Source organism: Dama dama, chromosome 28, assembly GCF_033118175.1.
Source record: "Dama dama isolate Ldn47 chromosome 28, ASM3311817v1, whole genome shotgun sequence".
Taxonomy (NCBI): Eukaryota; Metazoa; Chordata; class Mammalia; order Artiodactyla; family Cervidae; genus Dama; species Dama dama.
The window spans coordinates 58,393,537-58,417,924 of record NC_083708.1 but is presented as its reverse complement, the minus strand read 5'-3'; the positions used below and the strand labels follow the sequence as shown (position 1 = coordinate 58,417,924).

At 44.5% G+C, this 24,388-nt stretch overlaps 1 protein-coding gene across 3 annotated transcripts in view; it reads right to left on the bottom strand.

The window, feature by feature from the left end:
* GABRR1 (gamma-aminobutyric acid type A receptor subunit rho1) overlaps nt 1-17,167 on the bottom strand; it is a 49,049-nt gene extending 31,882 nt beyond the window's left edge. For 2 of the 3 annotated variants that reach the window (XM_061131427.1, XM_061131429.1), the window contains exon 1: nt 16,971-17,167. In XM_061131427.1, coding sequence (XP_060987410.1) covers nt 16,971-17,005 — 35 coding nt within the window. In that variant the 5' untranslated portion in view covers nt 17,006-17,167. Of the gene's footprint in view, nt 1-15,833; nt 15,898-16,970 lie in introns of all 3 variants that reach the window. The other variant, XM_061131428.1, reaches the window with a different exon arrangement.
* Nucleotides 17,168-24,388: the final 7,221 nt, after the last annotated feature.

Below are 24,388 nucleotides of genomic sequence, written 5' to 3'. Positions count from 1 at the left end.
CCCTCATGGCGAGTGAGCTCAGTTGCCCTGCAGCATGTGGGATCTTAGTTCCTCGACCAGAGATTGAACGCACGTCCCCTGCATTGCAAGGTGAATTCCTAACCACTGGACCACCAGGGAGGTCCCCACTGAGTCCTCTTCATCCATCCATCCTTCAGTGTTGCTCATCCCCCTAACTCTCTCCTTTGTCCTGCTCTTATCTCATGCTGCCTTTGGGCCACTTCATCCCTCAACACTGAGGATTTCTCTTGACAGCTGCATCTCCAGACCCTAATTCTCTTTTGAGCCACAGACCTAGGCCTTCCTGTCACCTGGACAACCATCTCCTAGTAGCTTGTGAGCACACCCGGGTCCACATGCTCATACGGATCTCAACTTCTTTGCCCACAAACCTGCTTCTCCTCCTGCTCTCCCTTCCCAGGCACTCCCCTCGACCCAGTTACACCTTCCAGATACCTGCTAGACTCCCACCAGTCTAATCCTGACAATCCTGCCTCCTTACAGTTCTCATCCATCTTCCCCCACCCCTGTTCATTTCATCCCACGAATATTGCCCTATCTCCAGCTCTCACCGTCTCTCATCTGGTCTAAAGCAGGGACTCTGGATGACTTTTGTGTGTGTCTGCCTTGCAACTCCTTCTGCATTCCCCTGCCACCTGCCACAGTGTCATCTCCCCAAAGTGGAAATCAGCTGAAACTCTCAGATCCTCTCTGTCCTGCAGTTTAAACTTGAGTTCTATAGCGTTACAAGCAAGAATGCTAATGATACTTTGCTTCTGATGGGGTCAGCTTGTGCTTCCAGAGCTTGAGCCAGAATTAGTCCAGGGGCCTGCAGTGTAGACAGGCTAGATTTTCATTCTTCCAAGGGGGAGGGAGAGACCATAAGTATTGATACATTCTAGAAACACTGCTCCATGCCCTGGCACTCTGATCTTTATCCTGCACGTTTCATGAAGGTGGGTTCCACCTCGATATATCTCCCGAGAAGGTGCTGAGAAAAACACAGAAATTATTTGCCAGGGCAGAGACTAGAGTAAGCCCCAGGTGAGGAACAAAATGTAAGAAGGCCCCTACCCTTGGGTCGTGCAAGGCCCTATTCATTCATTCGGTCAGCCATTTGTTTTTCAGTCCTGTTCTGCAGCTTGTGGAATCTTAGTTCCCTGATCAGGGATCGAACCTGCACCCTTGGCAGTGGAAGGGGTGGTAACCATTGGACCGCCAGGGAATTCCTGAGGGTCTCTTTAAATTTTGCATCACTGGCGCCTCACTAGCCTCACCCTCACCGTGTGCCTGTGTTCACCTTGCTTCTTACGTTATTAGTACGAACCGTGAAAAGCAGCCTGGCTACAAATTACCAGCAGTTTATCAGTTTAGAGTCTGGCTAAAATTAAGTGAGCCCTTGAAAAATTTAGGCTACATAAAAACAAAACACCTGGTTGAGTTCACCATTTTGGAAAGCGATTCTGCCGATTATACTGGAACTTTAAATGTTTTTATGCCATTTGATCTAATGTACTTCCAGGAGTCTATCCTAATTAAGTAATCATACACATAAGCAATGACCTTATATGCAAAGATATCCAGACAGCATATTTATAATAACAAAGAGAAAGCAATTAAATACTGTAAGCAGAGGAAGATACTTAAGTGGTTATAATTATTATCGTGCTTTATAGTGTGTTCATTCAAATGATAACACTATATACTTCAAATAAGAAAATATGCAGATAAAATCACATTAAATACAATAAGGTTACAAAACTATATGCATAGGAAGATCCCAGACTAGTTAATATTCAGTACATGCTTATAAAAAAAAAACAGAAGAAAATACACAAAAATGTTAACAAAGTTATTTCTAGGTTTTGGGGATTATGGGTGATTTTTGTGCATTGAAAAAAAATTATTTCCTATGGTTTTTAAAATAATGTGTCTTTCCTAATAAAAATAAAAGTTCCTTTAAGTAATTTTTAAAAGAACATTTATCTCACTTTCAGGACTCACTTTGTCACTGTGTGTGTGTGTGAGATTAGTCATGTCTAACTCTGTGTGACCCCATGGACTGTAGCCCACCAGACTCCTCTGTCCATGGGATTTTCCAGGCAAGAATACAGGAGTGGATCGCCATTTCCTTCTCCGAGGGATCTTCCTGACCCAGGGATCCACCCTGAGTCCTTGCATCTCCGGCATTGGCAGGCAGACTCTTTACCACTAGTGAGACACTGGTCTTCCTAATAAGTCACCCCTCTAACTCTGGCTTGGGAGAGAGGCTGAGAAGTTTTTGGTGACAACCAATAGGATTTGTTGCTGTCATCTGTAATCCTCGAGAGCACAGTTGGTTCAGATTGTCTCTATGGCGGCCCCGCTCCACAAATTCCACTGTTTGCCCAGCAGCTTCTGACTCGGATGCTGATAGGACATGTGTCTTGTTCACAGCCGTCCCTGTCTGTCCTGGGCTCACCACGATCAATGGACATTTCAGCTCCTTAACTTTGCTATGTTGCGAAAACTTCCTGAAACAAGGGCCGTGAGCCAGAGCTGGCTGTTCAGAAGCCCAGGTGTGAAGGGCTCTCTCAAACACAGAGTGGGTCACTGAGGAGTCAGACACCCAGCCCTCCCAAGAGCCCCAGATGCCAAGAAGCTGGATTTCCTTTCATTTTCATTGATTTTGCTTTTTTTAAAAAAGGTTTTGGCTGCACCTCGCGGCACATGGGATCTTCGTGCTCTGGCCGGGGGTTGAGCCCACACCCCTGGGCAGAGGGAAGAAGGCTTAGCCACTGGACCACCAAGAAAGTCCCATGTTAACTGATACTCCTGACCTCTGTCCATCGTACACTCGGAGATGAAGAAAGCTAAAGCTCAATTTGAACTCAGGCTGATAAAGAACCAAGAATCAAGAATGTCCTTCCTGCCTCCATCTCTTCATCAGTAAAGAGAGGGCTGGTTTGGGAGTGGGGAGCGGGGTCTCCAAATATCCTATTTTATTGATGCGTATCAGGCAAGCAGGTGTGCATGCGTGCCCTTCCATCACCAGCGCTGTCAGACCCACCCTGGTGAAGCTGTTGCTGAAGGATCGGCCTGTTTCTGTCTGAGCTCCTTCCGGGGCCTGGCATAGCCAGGGGGCACGTACCTTGCTGGCAACCATCAGCAGCTGGTCCTTAGGCTGGTCCACCCCTGTGGACCAGTGAGAACAATCTAACCACCCTCCAGGCCATATAGCTTGAAGAAAGCTGTTTTGTTCTCTTTTAAAAGATTGTAAAAGGGACCTACACATCTAGCAGAAATAATTAGAACTCACAGAATCATTCTCACTAATTAGAGGTCCCATCAGTCATTTGAGAATTCCCAGATTTGCTCCAACCTAGGATGCAAACATCAAATAATTGCCCTTATTATTTTTAACGTGCATATATGCTTTTTTTTTTTTCCCCAGAATCTTTCACCCAGGACAATTCCTAAGAGATTGAAGAATATGCAATGATAGCACTGTATCAGATCTAAGCATCATTTAAAAAGAAAACACAATTCTAACGTCGTAAAAGGAGGAGGGGAGGAAAGCAGGAGGACAAAGGGAAAAGGAGCAAGCATCCGCAGGAAACACCACATACTGGAAACGATTCCACAGTGAAGCCAGACGCTCGCTGAACACACCATCTCCCCCTAAGTCCTCGGAGCTGAAGTGTCCGCTCACCTGCCTTTTTTCGACATCTCCTGTGTGTCTCTTTTCCGCCAGAGCACTCTGCTTTCAGTAGGCAAAACCCAGGCCCACCACAAAAAGAAAACGCCAACTTTCATATTCTGGGCGGCCAATACGGGTTTCCAAATCCAAACAGTTCTCTGAAGAAACAACGAAAAAAAAAAAGGAAAAGGCAAAGGATGTTCTTTTTCTCTCTTAAGACATTATCGGTCCGTTCATTATTAGAAAGATGTTTATTCACGGAAAAAAAAAATCAACCCACGGTCTGTAATCTGGAGAGCAGGAGAAAGCAATTTCCACTAAACCTATAAATCCTCCTACGTCAGATGTCAGGGATTTTCTGCGGGGAGGTTGAAGTCCTGTGTCCCTGGCTGCCAATTATTTTGGCTGGTCTAAATAAGTTCATCGTCAGACCTGGTGAATTCCTTCGTAAAGGTCTGTATGAATTTCTGGTCCAATGAATAGAAGGAAGTAAGGAGGAACCAGAACAATTTCCAAATCCAGAACTGCCTGAGGTGCTGAATTGCTTCTTATGCCCCGAAAATGAGCTCCTCCCTGGGTCTATTTTAAGCTTTTAGCCATTATTGTTTGCTTCAGCTGAGGGCTGGATTTGGACAGCTCCCTGCCCCCACTCCATGTAGCCTGGCTACAGTCCATGGGGTTGCAGAGTCAGACACGACTGAGCACACACACATACATATATCTAATCCTTTACATATTCTTTTCCCATATAGATTATTACAGGGTATTGAGTAGAGTTCTCTATCCTATATACTAGGTCGTTATTGATTATCTATTTTATATGTAGTAGTATGTATGTGTTAATCCCAAACTCCTAATTTATCCCTCCCCACTTCACTACGAACAAAGCTAGTGGAGGTGATGGAATTCCAGTTGAGCTATTTCAAATCCTAAAAGATGATGGTGTCAAAGTGCTGCACTCAATATGCCAGCAAATTTGGAAAACTCAGCAGTGGCCACAGGATGGAGAAGGTCAGTTTTCATTCCAATCTCTAAGAAAGGCAATGCCAAAGAATGCTCAAGCTACCACACAACTGAACTCATCTCACACGCTAGCAAAGTAATGCTCAAAATTCTCCAAGCCAGGCTTCAGTAATACATGAACCATGAACTTCCAGATGTTCAAGCTGGTTTTAGAAAAGGCAGAGGAACCAGAGATCAAATTGCCAACATCTGATGGATCATTGAAAAAGCAAGAGAGTTCCAGAAAAACATCTTTCTGCTTTATTGACTATGCCAAAGCCTTTGACTGTGTGGATCACAATAAACTGGAAAATTCTGAAAGAGATGGGAATACCAGACCACCTGACCTGCCTCTTGAGAAACCTGTATGCAGGTCAGGAAGCAACAGTTAAAACTGGACATGGAACAACAGACTGGTTACAAATAGGAAAAGGAGTATGTCAAGGCTATATATTGTCACCCTGCTTATTTAACTTATATGCAGAGTATATCATGAGAAACGGTGGGCTGGATGAAGCACAAGCTGGAATCAAGATTGCCAGGAAAAATATCAATAACCTCAGATATGCAGATGACACCACCCTTCTGGCAGAAAGTGAGGAAGAACTAAAGAGTCTCTTGATGAAAGTGAAAGAGGAGAGTGAAAAAGTTGGCTTAAAGCTCAACATTCAGAAAACTAAGATCATGGCATCTGGTCCCATCACTTCATGGCAAATAGATGAATAAACAGTGGAAACAGTGGCAGACTTTATTTTTGGGGGCTCCAAAATCACTGCAGACGGTGATTGCAGCCATGAGATTAAAAGACGCTTACTCCTTGGAAGAAAAGTTATGACCAACCTAGACAGCGTGTTAAAAAGCAGAGACATTTCTTTACCAACAAAGGTCCGTCTAGTCAAAGCTATGGTTTTTCCAGTAGTCATGTATGGATGTGAGAGTTGGACTATAAAGAAAGCTGAGCGCTGAAGAATTGATGCTTTTGAACTGTGGTGTTGGAGAAGACTCTTGAGACCCTTGGACTGCAAGGATATCCAACCAGTCCTTCCTAAAGGAAATCAGTCCTGAATATTCATTGGAAGGACTGATGTTGAAGCTGAAACTCCAATACTTTGGCCACCTGCTGCAAAGAGCTGACTCATTTGAAAAGACCCTGATGCTCGGAAAGATCAAAGTCAGGAGGAGAAGGGGAAGACAGAGGATGAGAGGGTTGGATGGCTTCACCAACTCAATGGACATGAGTTTGAGTAAACTCCGGGAGTTGGTGATGGACAGGGAGGCCTGGCATGCTGCAGTCCATGGGGTCACAAAGAGTCAGACACGACTGAGCGACTGAACTGAACTGAACTGAAACTGAACCTTGCCTTTCGCTTTTGGTGACTGTAAGTTTGTTTGCTAGAATTTTTAGTCAATTTTCCTTTGTGTAAGTTCATTTGGATCATTTTTTTTAGATATCACTTATATGTGATATCACATAATATTTATCTTTCTCTGTCTGACTTCATGTCGTATGATAATCTCTAGGTCCATTTGTGTTGCTACAAATGGCATCATTTCTTTCTTTTTTACGGCTGAGTGATTTTCCATTGTATATATGTACCACATGTTTATCTATTCATCTGTCAATGGACATTTAGATTGCTTCCATGTCTTGGCTATTGTAAATGCTTCAGTGAACATTTGGATGCCTGTATCTTTTTGAAGTATGGTTTGCTCCAGATATACACCTAGGAATGGGATTGCTGGATCATATGGTAGCTCTATTTTCAGTTTTTTAAGGAACCTCCAAACTGTTCTCTATAGTGGCTGTAACAATTTACATTCCCACCAACAGTGGAGGAGTGTTGATTTTCTTCATGCTATTTTACAACCCTGTGAAAGATAGATATTAACATGTAGAAAACTAATAGTAATACATATCTTTCTTGTCCATAGCTATGCAAATTATTCCTCTTGTCCACTAGAGACTATAAATCTCTGAAAAGCAAATCCTGATTTGAACCAGTTAGAGCATGTTCCCTCACTAATTAATGAGTTAAGCAAATTCTTTCACATGTGTTCATTTTATGGTTATGTGAGTCATGATTAAATCCTCTTGTGTAAATCAGAATAAAGCACTTTCAATAAATACATGTTGGAAACAGTTCAACACACAGAAAGAAAGGCAGAATATGTGATGTCTCCGGAAGTCAATTTAAGCCAAGCATCATTAGACACTTATTGATGTGTGTGTGTGTGTGTGCGCGCGCGCATCTGTGCTGAGGCATTTCGGACTCTTTGTGACCCCCCATGGACTGTAGCCCGCCAGGCTCCTCCGTCCATGGGATTTCCCAGGCAAGAATACTGGAGTGGGTTGCATTTCCTGATCCAGATGATCTTCTTGACCCAGGGATTGAACCCGTGTCTCCTGTCTGCAGCATCAGCAGGTGGATCCTTTACCACTCAGCCACCTACAAAGCCAATAGTGACTTACCGAAGAACCAAAGTAGCAAAGAGGGGTGACTCTGGGGTTGAGTATATTAAAAATGTCTCCAGGCCAAGAAGGCACTGAGGGGGACATTAAATGGCTTTTTGATGCCCAGATTAGAAAGTCTCTTTCTTTCTTGCTTGGAGAGCCCCGGACTAGCTCCAGCAGCCAGGAGCCTGGACATAACCACAGAGAACGAATCTGGATGGCCTCACAGGAGCATTTCCTACCTTTCCTCAGTAGCTTTGCAGAGAGCTGGCTCAGCAGCTCTGAGTTAGCTCAGTGGAAGCACAGGCTGATGACCAGGTGCGGAGCTTTCCCAACAGGGCCACTTCTTCCTTCACCAGGCAGCTCCCACGGTAGAGCTGGATGGCAGGGGCCTTTCCTGGAGCCATCTGGCCCCTGTCCACCATGCCCAACACAGCTCGGGGGTCAGGAGAGCTCAGAAAACCGTGTGATCTTTGCTACTTTCCTGCTTGTAAGCGCTCTTGATGAATGTTGTGTTTTTTTTTTCAGTTAACACCACATGACTCCATTGCAGAGTGTCTGTGCCCCTCTGCAAGACATGGACATGGGAAGGAATTGACAAGACATCTGAAGATAAACAAATAAGATAGAAAAGTAAGAATTCAGAGGCAAGTAACCTAGACTGGTGGGGGTGTCTGCTGCATATGATGGTCTTTTTTGTCTTGTTGCCCTTTCTTCGTGCGTGGTCCTTAGACGCACAAAGTTGGGTGGCCACTAAGACTGTGGTCCAGGCCACTGAGAGAGGCAGGGAGAAGAAATGAAAGGCAAGCAATTTCACAAGTGACACAAGAGCTGTAGTCATCACTTTTATTCACATTCCACCGGCAACAACTTGGCCACGTAGCCGCTCCTAGCTGTGAAGAGTCTGAGAAATGCAGTCTCTAGCTGACTCACCTTTAGCTGAGTCTAGCTAAAATTCCATCACTATGGGGAAAAAGCAGAGTAAATTTGGAGCAACACTCAGCCATCTGCCAAACTCTCCAACTTTGCTTTCCATCTTACGTATCAGGCAGCAGTGACTTGAATTGCAGCTTCTATTCCAATAAACCCCTTTTGGTAGGGTTTACTGGGTCCCTTTCCTCCTGGCCCGCTTTATAATATAGAGCTAAACTTTTCAGGTCAGTCAGAGCATCCAGACTAAAGAGAGAGGGGACAAAACGTCAGTCGGACCGTTCATCTGAGGCATGTGGAGAGGCTGGTATTTATGATGAGCAGCTCAGTTACCAACCCCGTTCTGCATTGCTATTCTAATTCAGGTCAAAGTCCTTGATCCCTGGGTCCTTTAAAGCCCATCTGTAACGTGAGCTCTCTTTCTCATTTCCCTGTTGAACCACCAATCCCACTAAAAACACTTAAATTACTTAATTCAAGTTATTTAATATGGCAACGACAACAGGCTATCTGGAGACTGTGTGCGTGCTAAGTCACTCAGTTGTGTCCAACTCTCTGCAGCCCTATGGATGGCAGCCCACCAGGCTCCTCTGTCCCTGGGATTCTCCAGGCAGGAATACTGGAGTGGGTTACCATTCCCTCCTCCAGGGGGTCTTCCCAAGAGAGGGATCAGTCCTGCGTCTCCCACACTGGCAGACAGGTTCTTTACCAGTAGTGACACCTGGGAAGCCCATTTGTAGACTACCCACCATCTATACGGAAATTTTCATCTCTGATGGAAAATCTAAATTAATAAGAAGCTTCAGTTACTTGGAGTTAACTTTTTTTTTTTACAGTATAAGTCTGTGATCTGAACATATCTTATTGATATCCCTAAGATTTTAACCATCAGTGAGGCATATTTGTTTTGCTCATCACTTGGAACCTTAGCTGGTTCACCGTGGGTGCTCCATAAACATTTAGTAAATGAATAAATGAACCTATTAAATGCCCAATGCTTTTATTTCTTAAGGAAGATAATGTATAAGTATATTTACCTTTTTTCTAAGTTTAATTTTGAAATATTCTAAAATATTGTTAACTATTTCAGATGCTCATGTATTAATACATTTGGGAGAAAGTTTTCAACAATAGTGTTTGACATAAAAATTATTCCTGACTAGTATTGATACCACTTTTTAAACCCAACACTGTAACTGCCCCAATTCTCTCACTTTGCAAGTTCATTCAAATCCAAACCACCCTATTTAGTGCTTCTCTGTAAAAAACCTCCCCTGATCATAGTAGCTCACTCTAAGCCCTTTCTTTTCTGTACACTGATAGCACTTCTATACCTCTTGACTTTGGCATTTAATTGTTGTTCAGTCACCAAGTCATGTCCGACTCTTCGTGACCCCATGGACTGCAGCATGCCAGGCCTCCCTGTCCCTCACGAGCTCCTGAAGTTTGCCCAAGTTCATGTCCATTGCATCAGTGATGCCATCCTCCCATCTGGCCCTCTGTGGCCCTCTTCTCCTTCTGCCTTCTATCTTTCCCAGCAGGCATTTAATTATCTGCTGCCTAAAATGGTTGACTACTTGTTTTCCTACATACCGTATTAGTCTTCTTTCTCTAAGACTATATAAATGTCATTACTGTATTTTAGTCATCCTTTAATCACATCAGCCCTGAGCACAGGATTTTGTATGCTGTTAGCTGAAAAATTACATCCCCTTTTTACTTTATCTTTTGGCTGTTCTGCACAGCCCGCAGGATCTTAGTTCCCCAGCCAGGGATGGAACCCAGGCCATGGCAGGGAAAGCACTAAGCCCTAAGCACTGGCCCACCAGGGAACGCCCCTCCTTGTGATTCTTTATTTCTCATGCCTGCGCGCATGCTAAGTTGCTTCAGCCATGTCCAACTCTGTGCAAAGCTATGGACTACAGCCTGCCAGGCTCCTCTATTCATGGGAATCTCCAGGCAAGAATACTGGAGTGGGTTGCCATGCCCTCCTCTTATTTCTCATAATTATAGCCGAATAATAACTGTTTCATGAATGCTTAGATCATTTATCTGGTGATTCTCCGAACAAGCCCTCAAACACTTGGCCAAAGTCCTTTGGCTGCTGAATAACTAGGTCTCCTTTCTGTGAGGCAACCACTACCTCCTTCTTTGGCAAGATCTTTCTACCACAAGCCATGACAGACTTTTATAATACGGTTTTCAGAAGCTATGAAAATTAACTACCAGTGAAAAATCGATATGTAAAAACACATATATCATCCCCTGCCCTTTGAAAAAGAGAACAAGGGAAGGCAGCCCTAAAGATGTCTAACTTTTAAAATCACCATAGGACGTCCCTGATGGTCCAGTGGTTAAGAATCTGCCTGCCAATGCAGGGGACTCGGGTTCAGTCTTTGGTCCAGGAAGATTTCACATGCTGCGGGGCAACTCAGCCCGTGAGCCACAGCAAGTGAGCCCGTGTGAGGCATCTCCTGTAGCTCACACGCCCTAGAGCCGTGTTCTGCAACAAGAGAAGCCCTCACAACGAGAAGCCTGCACACCCCGGCCAGAGAGGAGCCCCGCTCACCAAGAGAGAAAGCCTGACCACAGCAGCGGAGATCGTGCAGCCAAAAATAAATGAACACAAGTTCTTAAAAATGACCACAGCTTGCCACGTTAGTTAACTTGAATTTTCCCCTCTATCAGGGTAGAACTAGAAACGGATGGAGCACTTATGACGTGCATGGTATTTTCAGCGCAGTCGTGGACATCTCGGGTGACCTTGGACATGTTTTGACTTGCAGTACTGCGGTCTCTCACTGGGAGCGATAACCCTTCTAAGTTACAGATCCATCTAGGACTAATAATAAATAACAAATATCTTTAAAGGACTGGGTCAGTGAAAAGAATAATATGCAACAACACCCTCAATGAGTGACCCAGGGAAAACCTCTAGGTAGTTTAAAACGAAGAGTAGTCCAGAGGAGTTACTCTTGGCCCCTGTGTCAGCCCAGCTAGTGGGTGGCCTTGGGAAACTGAAGGGAGTTCATTAATCCATACAAGCATGATATCGGCAAAAAATAAAAGACTGACACAAGCAGGTTTAAACAGAAATGTATCACCTCGCAAGACAGCAAGTCCAGGTGACAGGGTTGTTGGATTTAGTGATGTTACCAAAAACCTGGTTCTTCCCTTCCCCTCTCCTTTTTCCTTTGGCCATCATACTCATGGTTACAATATGATTGCCAAAAGCAACAAGCTTCCACTTTCATTCCACATCCATATCCAATGGGAGAGAAGGAGGGAAAGCTTTCTTCCAGATCATAACAGATAAGCCCTACACTTCAGTCTGACCGGACCAAGAAAGGTTTTAAGTCCCCTCCTGGACCAGTTGCTTTTACCAGGTTAAAACATGCTCTGATTGGCTCAGACTAGTCAGGATCTCTTCTGGACTAGGAATGGGGAGATACTTGAGCAAAACCAAGGTTCTGATCCAGGAAGAAGGAAAACAGGGTGACTGCCAGCTCAGCCACCATTAGTGACCATTGCTCACCAAGGGTGAAAGCATTCAGTTTCCAAAAGCCCAGCTGGCTCCTGCAATTAAAAAAAAAAAAGTTCAAACCCATTTTGGAAGTGTGTGGAAGTGCAACTGAAAGCATAAAGGCCTTCAGTCATGTCTTTTCTCCACAAAAATATTAAAACTACGACTGTTGTTCAGTTGCTAAGTCAAGTCTGGCTCTTTGCGACCCCTAGGACTGTGGCCCACCAGACTCCTCTGTCCATGGGATTTCCCAGGTAAGAATATTGGAGTAGGTTGCCACTTCCTCCTCCAGGTGATCTTCCTGATCCAATCATCGAACCTCATCTCCTGCATTACAAGTGGGTGGCTTGCCGCTGAGCCCCAATCATCTAACTAGAAAGGAAAGAAAGAAGACAGGCTCTTTGTGGTGTTAACCTTTGAATTACATTGCCGTTCCCTGGTGGCTCAGATGGTAAAGAATCCACCTGCAAAGTGAGAGACCCAGGTTCGATCCCTGGGTGGGGAAGATCCCCTGGAGAAGGGAACGGCTACCCACTCCAGTATTCTAGCCTGGAGAAGCCCATGGACTATATAGTGCATGGGATCGCAAAGAGCCAGACACCACTGAGCGACTTTTACTTCACTTGGCTTCACTCTAATCGGAGAGTCAGTGCAGCCCTTTCGCCCTCTACTGGAATCATAGCAAAATTGTTGAAGGCAATTTTATTCCTTCCCAAATCGAGTATGCAAAGAGATTTTATTATCTTACTTAACATGTTTCTAGGTTCAAGTATGCAAAAAGTCCCCTTGTTTTCTGTTGATGGACTTTGATATTCTTGTCCTGGCTCCAGGGGAGTCACTGTGGTGAAGAAAGGAAATACTGTGAGATCAATCTAGGTCTAAAGCCACATTAATCATATGGAGCCCCTCAGGGACTCTGTTAGGATGGAAGAGTGGGTGAGGATATGGGGTCCCCTCAGCAGCATTTGAAGGCAAAAGGGGAAGGGGGCGGCAGTGGGTGAGATGGTTGGATGGCATCACCAACTCAATGGACATGAACTTGAGCAAACTCGGGGAGACAGTGAAGGACAGGGAAGCCTGGATTGCTGCAGTCCGCGGGGTCACGGGGAGCTGGACACGACTGACCGACAGCAGCAGCAGCAGCCTTACGTGGTCTGAAGGCTGAAAGTAAAACACAAGGGCTTTGCTGTTGTCCTCAAAGCGACTGGACTGCTAAATAATCGTAGTTTGCAATCACATGGTCCTCTGGCATTTACAAAACATTTTACAAGATTCATTGGGCCCCAAGAATGAACTCAGAAGCAGACTTAGGTTACTACTTTTGCTTCATCAGTGAGGAACCCGAGGCCTTGAGACATCATTTTCCCCTGGATAGGTAGCTAATAAATAGGAAAATTTGTGCTTTCAGTCCCAGGGCCCATGCTTTTTCATTGACTCTATATCCTGCTTTCCCTTCCTGGCTGGTCTGTAAAATGATTTTGTTATCTTACTTAACATGTTTCCCAAGGCAGTTTGATGACAACTCAGATCTTTTAGTTAACTAGTTCTGGATTTTTTCCCTGCTAATTTGAGAAACTGATTCATTAGCATGAAATAAAGTGTTTTTCTGGCAGTGGTTAAGAATGAATTCTTTGAGTGAGAAGCCACATTTGGAACTATTCAACTCTTGAAGAAAAGAAAGAATGTAATTTAATTGTATGACTAAATAAACAACAGGCTTAAACTGAACTCATGAGTCGATGTCCAGCAGAAAAGGACAGTTGTGCAATTTAATACGTGACAATGCGATTTAATGCTCTAGGGGTAGACAATTTTCCCCTCTTCCATTCTAGGTTCTTTGGCTGGCCTAATAATTAAGTTGACATAAGACAGATTAATAAGAGAACAACCAAATTTAATTTTGTATATATAGGTGTCCCATAAAAATTTTAGACCCAGAGTTAAGTTGGGCAACTGGGACTTATATGTCATCCTCGGTCAAGCACTGGGTAGGGGTACTTCCCTGGCAGTACAGTGGATAAGACCGTGCATTTTCAAGGCAGGGGGCAGGGATTTGATCGCTGGTCGGGGAACTAGGATGCCACATGCAGTGCAGCCAAAACAAAGAATTGGACCACGGGCCTGGGTCTTCCAAAGGGAGGAGAAGATAAGAGGAGCTGGTATTTGATGGTTAGATGTTCATCCTTCCATGTGGATAGGTCGTTCAGATAAGATGTTGTCTCTACAACCTCTTTAACAAGTAGTGCTGGGAAAACTGGTCAACCACTTGTAAAAGAATGAAACTAGAACACTTTCTAACACCATACACAAAAATAAACTCAAAATGGATTAAAGATCTAAATGTAAGACCAGAAACTATAAAACTCCTAGAGGAGAACATAGGCAAAACACTCTCCGACATAAATCACAGCAAGATCCTCTATGACCCACCTCCCAGAATATTGGAAATAAAAGCAAAACTAAACAAATGGGACCTAATGAAACTTAAAAGCTTTTGCACTACAAAGGAAACTATAAGTAAGGTGAAAAGACAGCCCTCAGATTGGGAGAAAATAATAGCAAGTGAAGAAACAGACAAAGGATTAATCTCAAAAATATCCAAGCAACTCCTGCAGCTCAATTCCAGAAAAATAAATGACCCAATCAAAAAATGGGCCAAAGAACTAAACAGACATTTCTCCAAAGAAGACATACAGATGGCTAACAAACACATGAAAAGATGCTCAACATCACTCATTATCAGAGAAATGCAAATCAAAACCACAATGAGGTACCATTACATGCCAGTCAGGATGGCTGCTATCCAAAAGTCTACAAGCAATAAATGCTGGAGAGGGTGTGGAGAAAAGGGAACCCTCTTACACTGTTAGTGGGAATGCAAACTAGTACAGCCACTATGGAGAACAGTGTGGAGATTTCTTAAAAAACTGGAAATAGAACTGCCATATGACCCAGCAATCCCACTTCTGGGCATACACACTGAGGAAACCCAATCTGAAAGAGACACGTGCACCCCAATGTTCATCGCAGCACTGTTTATAATAGCCAGGACATGGAAGCAACCTAGATGCCCATCAGCAGATGAATGGATAAGGAAGCTGTGGTACATATACACCATGGAATATTACTCAGCCATTAAAAAGAATTCATTTGAACCAGTCCTAATGAGATGGATGAAACTGGAGCCCATTATACAGAGTGAAGTAAGCCAGAAAGATAAAGAACATTACAGCATACTAACACATATATACGGAATCTAGAAAGATGGTAACGATAACCCTATATGCAAAACAGAAAAAGAGACACAGAAATACAGAACAGACTTTTGGACTCTGTGGGAGAAGGTGAGGGTGGGAAGTTTCAAAAGAACAGCATGTATACTATCAAGGGTGAAACAGATCACCAGCCCAGGTGGGATGCATGAGACAAGTGCTCGGGCCTGGTGCACTGGGAAGACCCAGAGGAATCGGGTGGAGAGGGAGGTGGGAGGGGGGATCGGGATGGGGAATACGTGTAAATCCATGGCTGATTCATATCAATGTATGACAAAACCCACTGGGGAAAAAAAAAAAATAAAGCATAACTCTCAAAATGTTGTCTCTAGCAGGATCTCTTTTTCTGGACCAGGCCCCCTATCTAAGGTCTTTTAGGCAGTTAAGGGAAAGTAAAAGTCTTCCCTGAGTCTGCTTGGTCTTGACTGCCTTCAGTTCAATACAATCCACATGCCAAAGTGGCCTATTTGGGGGTGATCTATTCGGCTCCCCTTCACTATTTAACTTTTTTCAGCATGTCACTTTCTTGGCTCACAGATTAACTTTGTTTGCATATAATTTAGTAAAATAAGTTAACAAATTCTATTTTTTCTTTGAACCTGTTAAAAAATCTTTTTAAACAGCAAGTCTCAGACTGTATTCGTCCCCATGTTTTCAGATGACGTGGTTCTTTGCTTTAAGGAGAGAGAAGGTACTGGAGATTGAGTCAGTGACATGGGATCGTAGTGACTTGGGATGACATTGTAGCCTGTGTCCGCCTTCTGCCCTCTGCGAGCTGGGCTTAGGATTTCTCTGGGGCCTCTGCACTCTCTCTCCTCCACGCCCCTGCCACCCCACCGAGAACACACCCAGGACAGCTCAGATGTGAACACTACAGGCAGTGGAGGGTTGTAGCCCCTCACTGGTGGTGGCTCTTGTACAGAATCATGACTATTCCAGCTGAGAAATGTGTTGGGGCTCCCCAGGTTAACTTACCTCATTTAGCAACAGAACGCATCTCCAGATGGGTTATTTGGTTTTAGCTGCTTTTTCCAAGTGGCTGTAAAGTCATAGGAGGTTCTGGTTTTATTAGTTCCATTTAGGTACAACTGGTAATTTCCTGTTTTTAGTCAATGTTGGAGAGAGAGCCGCCCAATCCCTGGTGATGTGGTCTTTGGATCCATGACTCCTGTTTTTAACTACTCTGTGAGTTGCATGCTAAGTCACTTCAGTTTGTGTCCACTCTTTGCGACCCTGTGGACCATAGCTCCTCTGTCCATGGGATTCTCCAGACATTAACACTGGAGTGGGTTGCCATTTCCTCCTCCAGGGGACCCTCCCAACCCAGGGATCGAACTTGCATCCCTTACGTCTCCTGCATTGGCAGGCGAGTTCTTTACCACCGATGTTACCTGGGAAGCCAGTCAACTGTTCTATAGAAAATGCTAAAGAGAGCAGCTGCAGGTGGTTTTCTCAGCTGGTTCTTGAGTTGTGTATTCAATTGTTTCAGAAGTTGCTGAGTGAAGTTTCATCTAACTTTAGGATGTCCACAGCTCACACTCTGAAACCTCAGTGTTAGGGAAGTGTAATTTTTAGACATAACTCTTTTGCTTAAAGACCATGTTTTACTTTCAGGTCAATTTACAGGCATTAGTCTGTTGATCCCTAGTAATTTTTTTAAATTGAAGTATAGTTGATTTACAATGTCTCAAGTGTACAGCAAAGCGATTCAGTTACATACGTATATGTATGTGTAACTTTTCAGAGTCTTCTCCACTACAGGTTATCACAAGCTATTGAATATAGTGCCCTGTGCTGTGCAAGGAGGTTCTTGCTGTTTATTTATCTTATATGTAGTAGTGTATGTCTGTTCATTCCAAATTCCTCATTGACCCCTTCCCTCCAACTGGTGATTTTTAAATGCCAATGAAAAGCCGGTCTGTCCAGCCCCACCTGTCCACAGCCGGTCTTGCAAGCTCCTTCCCCAGCTCAGCTATTCATGGCCTCAGACAGACGGAAGTGGCCGCTGAGGTGCTGAAGGGGTCTGTTAAGAAGCAAGTGCAAACTGCCCAGGCGCTGAGGACAGAGACATTTAGTAAATGACCAAATGGCCTTGGGCCTGGGGATGCTCACCTCTTAGCCTTCAATGCCATGGGCATTTCCCGCATCAGTTGGACACCATGCTGTGTGTCCTGGGAAAGGCAGCCATAGGTGGGAGCTCCTGGGATCTGTTCCAGTGGGTTGGTGGTTTTGATTATTGTGCAATTACAAAGTTTACACCAAGAATATGGCTGGCTCAGCCGTGTCACAGCAAGCCTCTGGGACGACCACTAGCTGTTAGGCAAGCTTTCAGTTTCTGTTACATCTGTTAGATAGCATGCCAAAGAATTTGAATATAGCAACCCTCCCACGAGGAAATAAAGGCTGAAGACAGTTTCTGTAACGTGGGTGGCTAGGAGGAGGTATAATGACAACTTCTGAGAAGGACAGATGGCACAATAGTAGCAGCTCAGATTAGAGCCAACTCTACCTGGGTTCAAATCCCAGAAATGCTATTTATAGCTGTGTGGCTTCTGGGTGGTAAACCTGCCCTGGCTTCAAGTTCTTCATCTGTAAAATGGAAATAATAGCAACAGTGCTCATTTCTTGGGGAGGTAAATGACGTGTACAATGTTCCACTCTAGTCTCTCAAGGGAAAACTGTGACTTTGTCACAGACACCACCCACCTTGCACTTAGAGCTTTAAGCCAACAGTCTCCCATTGGCTTCTCACAACAGCCCTAGGAGGTTGGCTAGGTAGGCATTAATGCCTCTATTTTACACCTAAGGAAGCTAAGAGCCCAAGACAGTTCTCTGCTGTAAAATGCCCATCAGGAGTGGTTCATCTCCAAACTGCAGACGTGCATTTTCCAACCAAGCCTATTTTCTTCGTTTGGTTGCAACTGATAGATAAAAACCTTTTAAAAATACTTTTGTTTATTTCTTTTTATTTTTGGCTTTGCAGGATCTTCGTGGCTGTGCAGGCTTTCTCTAGTTAGAGCAAGCAGGGGCTACTCCCTAGCGGTGCAGTTCGGGCTTCTCACTGGGGCGGCTCCTCTTCTTGAGGAACCCAGGCTCGAGAACACAGGCTCAATAGTTGTGGCAAATGAGCTTCGTTGCTCCACGGTGTGTGGCATCTTCACCACTGAACCCCCAGGGAAGCCTGATAACAACTTTTTTAAACTGCATGAATTCTGCTTCATCCTACCAACTTCTACAAATTCCTCACTCACCTCCGGTGTCCAACCAAAGCAAACTTCTAGTGTATGTTCGCCACCTCTGAGCTTTAGCCCAGGAAATTCTTTTTTTTTTTTTAAGACTTTATGATGTGGACCCCCCCCCCCATTTTTTGTCTTTATTGAATTCATTACAATGTTTGTTTTATGTTTTTTTGGCTGAGAGGCATGTGGAATCTTAGCTCCCCAAACAGGTATAGAACCTTCACACCCTGCATTCGAAAGTGAAGTGTTGCTGGCCAAAATCTTGGCTTTCTCTGTCACTGAAGCCGAATTTTAAAAATATGGAAATACAATCTGGAAGAAATAGAAAAGAGGTTTTAATTCTGCTGTCGGAGAGGGGAACACAGTAGGCTCATGCCTCAAGAACTCTTCCCCCCTCCATGAGGAGTCTAGGCACTTATATTAGAAGAGGGTTCGCAGTCAGGAGTCTGTGATGAGGAACAAAGGTGTTAGGAACTTGATTTCTTCCTCTTGCATCGTTTCAAAGACAGTCATAGGCTGGTGTCAGTAACCCAGTAATTGATTCTGGCCGATCAGTGGCTCTTCAGCCTTCTTTCTGATATATTATACAAGGGGAAGGGTGCTGTAAGGATAAATACCAGCATATGGTCAAAGGAAAATAGATGTGAAGTGTAGCTCCTGCATAGTTAGGGGACAGAAAAGCAAACTTAGTTACAGACATGCAGAGTTAGAAGCGGTTAAAGTGAAAAAGACTAGGAATGTCAGGCTTGCTCATTGTTCTAGTTATCTTCTTTGTTCTCAGTAAAGGGAAAGAAAAAAAAAAAACTCATTCCTCTTTTTCTTTCCTTTTCACTTCAACAGAAGTCGTAACCACTGGACTGCTAGGGAAGTCCCTAATCCAGGAGCTTCTCAATGAATGTGTTTCTGCGGGATGTCAGGCACACACACATCTGCTAGTTTCTGTGTTTATGAGTTACAAAGTCACTCTTTGTTAACCGCCATTATTATAAGAAGCTTTATTTCTCCAAACCGGAAATAATCCAGATGTCTACCACATGAGAACGGATGAAGAAGCCATGGTTTATTCAAACAAGAGGCTCCTTCTCTGCGGCAAATAGGAATGAACCACAGATACATGTAACGACATGATCATCTCAAAAATGTTATATTGAGTGAGAAAAGCCAGACACAAAAGGGAACCTACCTTAAAATCCCATTTATATGAAGCTTTAGAAATGACAGAACAAATTTAATGGTGACAGAACTCAGAATATTGGATGTCAGGTCAGGGGGAGGTGAACACAAGGAATGATTAGAAATGCGGCATGTAGGGGCTTTATGAGGTGTCAGAAATGTTCTGTCTCTTAATAGGAAGACAGGTTAAGCAGAATATACTTTAAAAGTCATTGAACTGTACACTTAAAGTCTGTGCATTTTACTGCAAGTAAATCATATCTCAATAAAAGCTGTCAGCTGTAGGTGGTTATACAGTTATGATTAGAAGGAAAGTGACTTCCCTGGAGGTCCAGTGGTTAAGACTTCACCTTCCACTGCAAGAGGCGCAGGTTTGATCCCTGGTTGGGGAACTAAGATCCCACATGCCTCGTGGCCAAAAAGAAAAAAAAAAAAAAAAAAAAAACAGAAAAGAAAAGCAATATTGCAACAAATTCAATAAAAGACTTTAAAAATGGTCAACATCATAAAAAATCTTTATGGTAAAAAAGTCAACTCTCCCAGAAATACAGGTATGACTAGGCATATAATTGGGAAGGGTTAATTTTGCATTTATGCTGGATCTGCTTCTGTAACTTTAACCCTCATTTTGCCACTTTTGTTATTGTGGTGGTGGTTTAGTTGCTCAGTCGTGTCCGATTCTTTGCAACTCCATGGACTGTAGCCCGCCAGGCTCCTCTGTCCATGGGATTTTCCAGGCAAGAATACTGGAATGGGTTGCCATTTCCTTCTCCAGGGGAACTTCCCAACCCAGGGATCAAACCCTGGTCTCCTATATTGCAGGAAGTCTCCTGCACTGCAGGCGGATTCTTCACTGGCACCAAGGAAGCCCCTTTGTTATTGCAGGTAAACATAATGGCCTGCCTCAGGGAGATAGCCCGAACTGCCCACCTTTGAAGGACAGTAAGGAAGTGAACGGAGAAAGCAACGGCACCCCACTCCAGTCCTCTTGCCTGGAGAATCCCAGGGACGGAGGAGCCTGGTGGGCTGCAGTCCATGGGGTCTCGAAGAGTCGGACACGACTGAGCGACTTCATTTTCACTTTCACTTTCATGCATTGGAGAAGGAAATGGCAACCCACTCCAGTGTTCTTGCCTGGAGAATCCCAGGGATGGGGGAGCCTGGTGGGCTGCCGTCTGTGGGGGTCGCTAAGAGTCAGACACGACTGAGTGACTTCACTTTCACTTTCATGTGCTGGAGAAGGAAATGGCAGCCCGCTCCAGTGTTCTTGCCTGGAGAATCCCAGGGACGGGGGAGCCTGGTGGGCTGCCGTCTGTGGGGTCACACAGAGTCAGACACGACTGAAGTGACTTAGCAGCAGCAGCAGCAGCAGCAAGGAAGTGAAACTAACACATCCCCCTGCCTGAGGCTTGCCACTCTAGGGTACCTTTGCAAGGATTGAATAGTCATTTTACTTTGTTTCCTCACCTCCCTCACCACTACCATCTCTGATCCATGAGAGAACCTGGCAACCAGGCCCCAACAAGATAGTTATTTTGAGACACTAGGCTGCCATCTTCTTGGAGAGCCGGTTCCTGAATAAAGTCCCTTCCTTATCCCAACACTTCGTCTTGGATTCTTTGGTCCATCTTGCGGCAAGCAGAGCAAGCTTGGACTCAGTAACAAGCCAACTATTTAGATGCCCATATTCATGCAGGCAAGATGGTTGGGTGGCATCATTGACTCAATGGACATGAATTTGAGCAAACTCCGGGAGATGGTGAAGGACAGGAAAGCCTGGAGTGCTGTGAACAACAATTCATACAGACTATTGACTAACATTCAACAGACAAGAGCAGCATAATGTGGTAGAAAATAAAAGACGCCTTTGTTCTCGGGCGCTACAGCATTAAGGTAAGCAGTATCTTGAGTCAAGCGGTCCAGATTACTAACTCGTTTAGGGACCCATTGTTCATTTACGACGTTGTTTTTAGATGTAGTCTTTTTTCTTTAGTTAAGAAAGACGCTCCAGAACAGTCAACTCCACCTATCCTATCTCACTCTGATATTCTTCTTGTTTTCAATACATATATGTATCATATTTGCCTACTGACTCGATTTTTTATTTATTTATTGGATTTTTAAAAAACATTCAAACTCAGAAGAACCTCTCCTCTCCCCTGTGGTCACATTTACATCCCCTCAGCCAGCAAGACGTCTCAAAACAAGGCACTCTTGTGGTGAGGATGGGGGTGACTGGTGCAAATCCTTCCTGTGCCTGGGAAAACAACTAAGATGATGAATCACGTCCTGCTCTCTTGAATGCGGTAATCAAACTTCCTCTCGAGGGTGGGGATTACAGGCCAGCTTGTCCTCTGGAGAGAGAACCGCTCAGGGAGCAATCACCAGACAAGCGGGGCAGCTGGTGGGAGCGGACTCTCTGGGACTCCACAGTCTACCCCAAGGAGAACTGCCGTAGATTTCCTGACCCCATTGCTTTCTCTCCTAACCAGCAGAGTTGGAGGGAAAGGGAGAATTCCTCCCTCTCCCAAAATAAGCAACGATGGGGACTCACTGCCCGGGTCCTATTTCCAGGCTCAGAGACATTCCAAGTCTGCCTGAGGTTAGTTGTAGCTGAAGCTCTAGACATGACCCCAGCACATTAGAAAGACCCATTTCTCTCTGTCTGCTTCACCCTTGAGATAGAACGGGAAGGCGTGTGCACGAGAGGCAGGGAGACCAGAGGCGTCAGCCATCCGTGTCCTGAGAGAGGAGCTTCCCTATAGTTCTTAACTGGTGCTTCAGAGGATCCCCGGAGGAGGCCATGGGAGGCCACCCCGGCATTCTCCCCTGAAGGATCCTGTGGACAGAGGAGCCTGGCAGGCTACAGTCCACGGCGTCAGGGTCAGACAGGCTGAAGCGGCTTAGCCCATCACTGCGCATGGAACGAAGGCCGTGCCCTGTTCGGCGGGGTGGCGGGAACTGCCCTAGCCTAGGCTCTGAATGTTCCCTTTCTTTCGGCATTTCCTCTTCGGGGGTTACGTATATGCCTATTCAGGATAAATACATTTCCCAGCATTCTTTGCAGGTGGGTGTGGCCAAGGGACCCAGTTCCGGCCAGTGGGAAGTGTGTGACAGCCTCCTGGAACTTTCCTTGAAAGATGACAGGCACGCTCCCTCTCCCCTTCATCCCCTTAAGCATCCTGCTTCTCCAGTGGCAGAAACGATGGCTGGTGGTCCAGCGGTTAAGATGCCATGCTTCCATTGCACGGGGCCCGGGTTCGGTCCCTGGTCGGGAAACTAGGACCCCACATGTCATGTGGCAGGACTAGGAAAAATAATAAAACAAAAATTGAAAAAACAACGATGGCTTAAGCTCCTGCCACCGTCTTGAACCATGAGGTCAAGGGCCACACTCTAGGGCTGCGTACGGTGACTGAGAAAGCCCCAGTTTTCTGTCCCTGAGGTCTATACGGAGGGAGCTGATGACCTGTCTGGACTGCCTCTTCCAGACTTCTTTCTTCTGAAGCCCTTGTTCTTTCACTGGTTACTGAGTCTAATTGAAACAGCAAGTCACTGAGAACAGATGCAACCTGGAAGGGATTCCATGACATGAAGAAATTTTTTCAAAGGAGTTTTCCTGAGGCCAGAAATATACCCCATGGTGCTCAGTGAATAGCATGATTCAGTGAAGAATCCTGAGAGCTGGGCCATCTCATTGCAACTTCAGAGAGAACCCATGAAGTACCAGGATCGGGGTATTCACAGGTGCCCAGGGCATCAGGGGGCTGAGAGGGTGAAATCAGGAGCCAGACGGACAAGCCTCAACCCAGGTCACACGTTGCCACCAGTTCATCCATAGTCTGATGGATACTAACCAATTTAGGGTATCTGGACAAGATACTTTTGTCCATATTTGGGTATTACTTTTTCTTTAATAACTGCAGCATCACTCATCTGACATAAAGCCTCTCCGGCTATGTCTTTTTATCTGCAAAATGAAGGGTGAGACATCTCCCTGGAAAGTTGGCCCCCCAACACGCCAGCTGGCCCATGACAGTTTTCATCTGTTCTTTTGATGAAAATGTCAGGGTAAAGAGCAGACTAGAAGGATTTTATATTCTGAGATCACGTCTTCCTACACTTTCAGGGTGAAAATTTTTGTTGTTGCTTTAGAAATGATTGTGGGCTTTCCAGGTGGTGAAGAATCCACCTGCCAATGTAGGAGACACAGGTTCCATCCCTGGGTTGGGAAAATGCCTTGCAGGAGGAAATGGCAAACCACTCCAGTCTTCTTGCCTGGAGAATCCCGTGAACAGAGGAGCCGGGCGGGCTGCAGTCCGTAGAGTCGAAAAGAGTCAGACACAACCAAGCAACTGAGCGCTAGAAATGATTGCAGTTACAGATGCAATTAGAGATTGGGTTGTGGCTGTGGTTTTAAATATTTTCACTTGGAAAAATTAAAAGTTGGCTCATCCTCTCCATCTTCCCTCTCTTTTCCTTCTTCTTCCTCCTCATCCCCTTCCTTCTCCCCTTCATCTATTTTTTAATTTTCTGAACTGAATACTCCAGACCCTCTAACTCATTCCTCCCATCCACACTAAGAAGCCAGAATTATCCTCTTTTTTTTTTTTTCAGATAGAGAGATTAAAACTCAGAGAAATTAATTAAATTACTCAAGGTCACATAGCTGGCAAAATGCGTTCACTTCATATCTAGCTTCCTGCCTCCATACTGAACATGAATAAGATAAGTGAAAGATAAAAAGAAAAGAAATTAGATAAAAAGATAAGGCATCCTCTTTTCTAATTACAAAGCTATAATACAGTACCTTTGAAGCAATTTCTCTACAAACAGCAGAGTTTAACAAAACATTTTGGCAAAAATTGTACATGTGTCCTTACATGTAAAAGGTGTAACTATGAGGAAAATATCTTAGTCTGGAGACATCTTTACAATAATAGATGAAGTACAACTATCTCCTTCTTCTCCAACATTTCAATAAAAAAGACGATAGTCAAGGGTAACTGAAATTAAAATAAAAATACAAAGCCTGAGATTTTGGAGAGAAGAAATTTCTATAATCCATATGTAGCACAGTGTCTAGTGCATAGTGAGTGCTTATAATCAGTAGCTTTA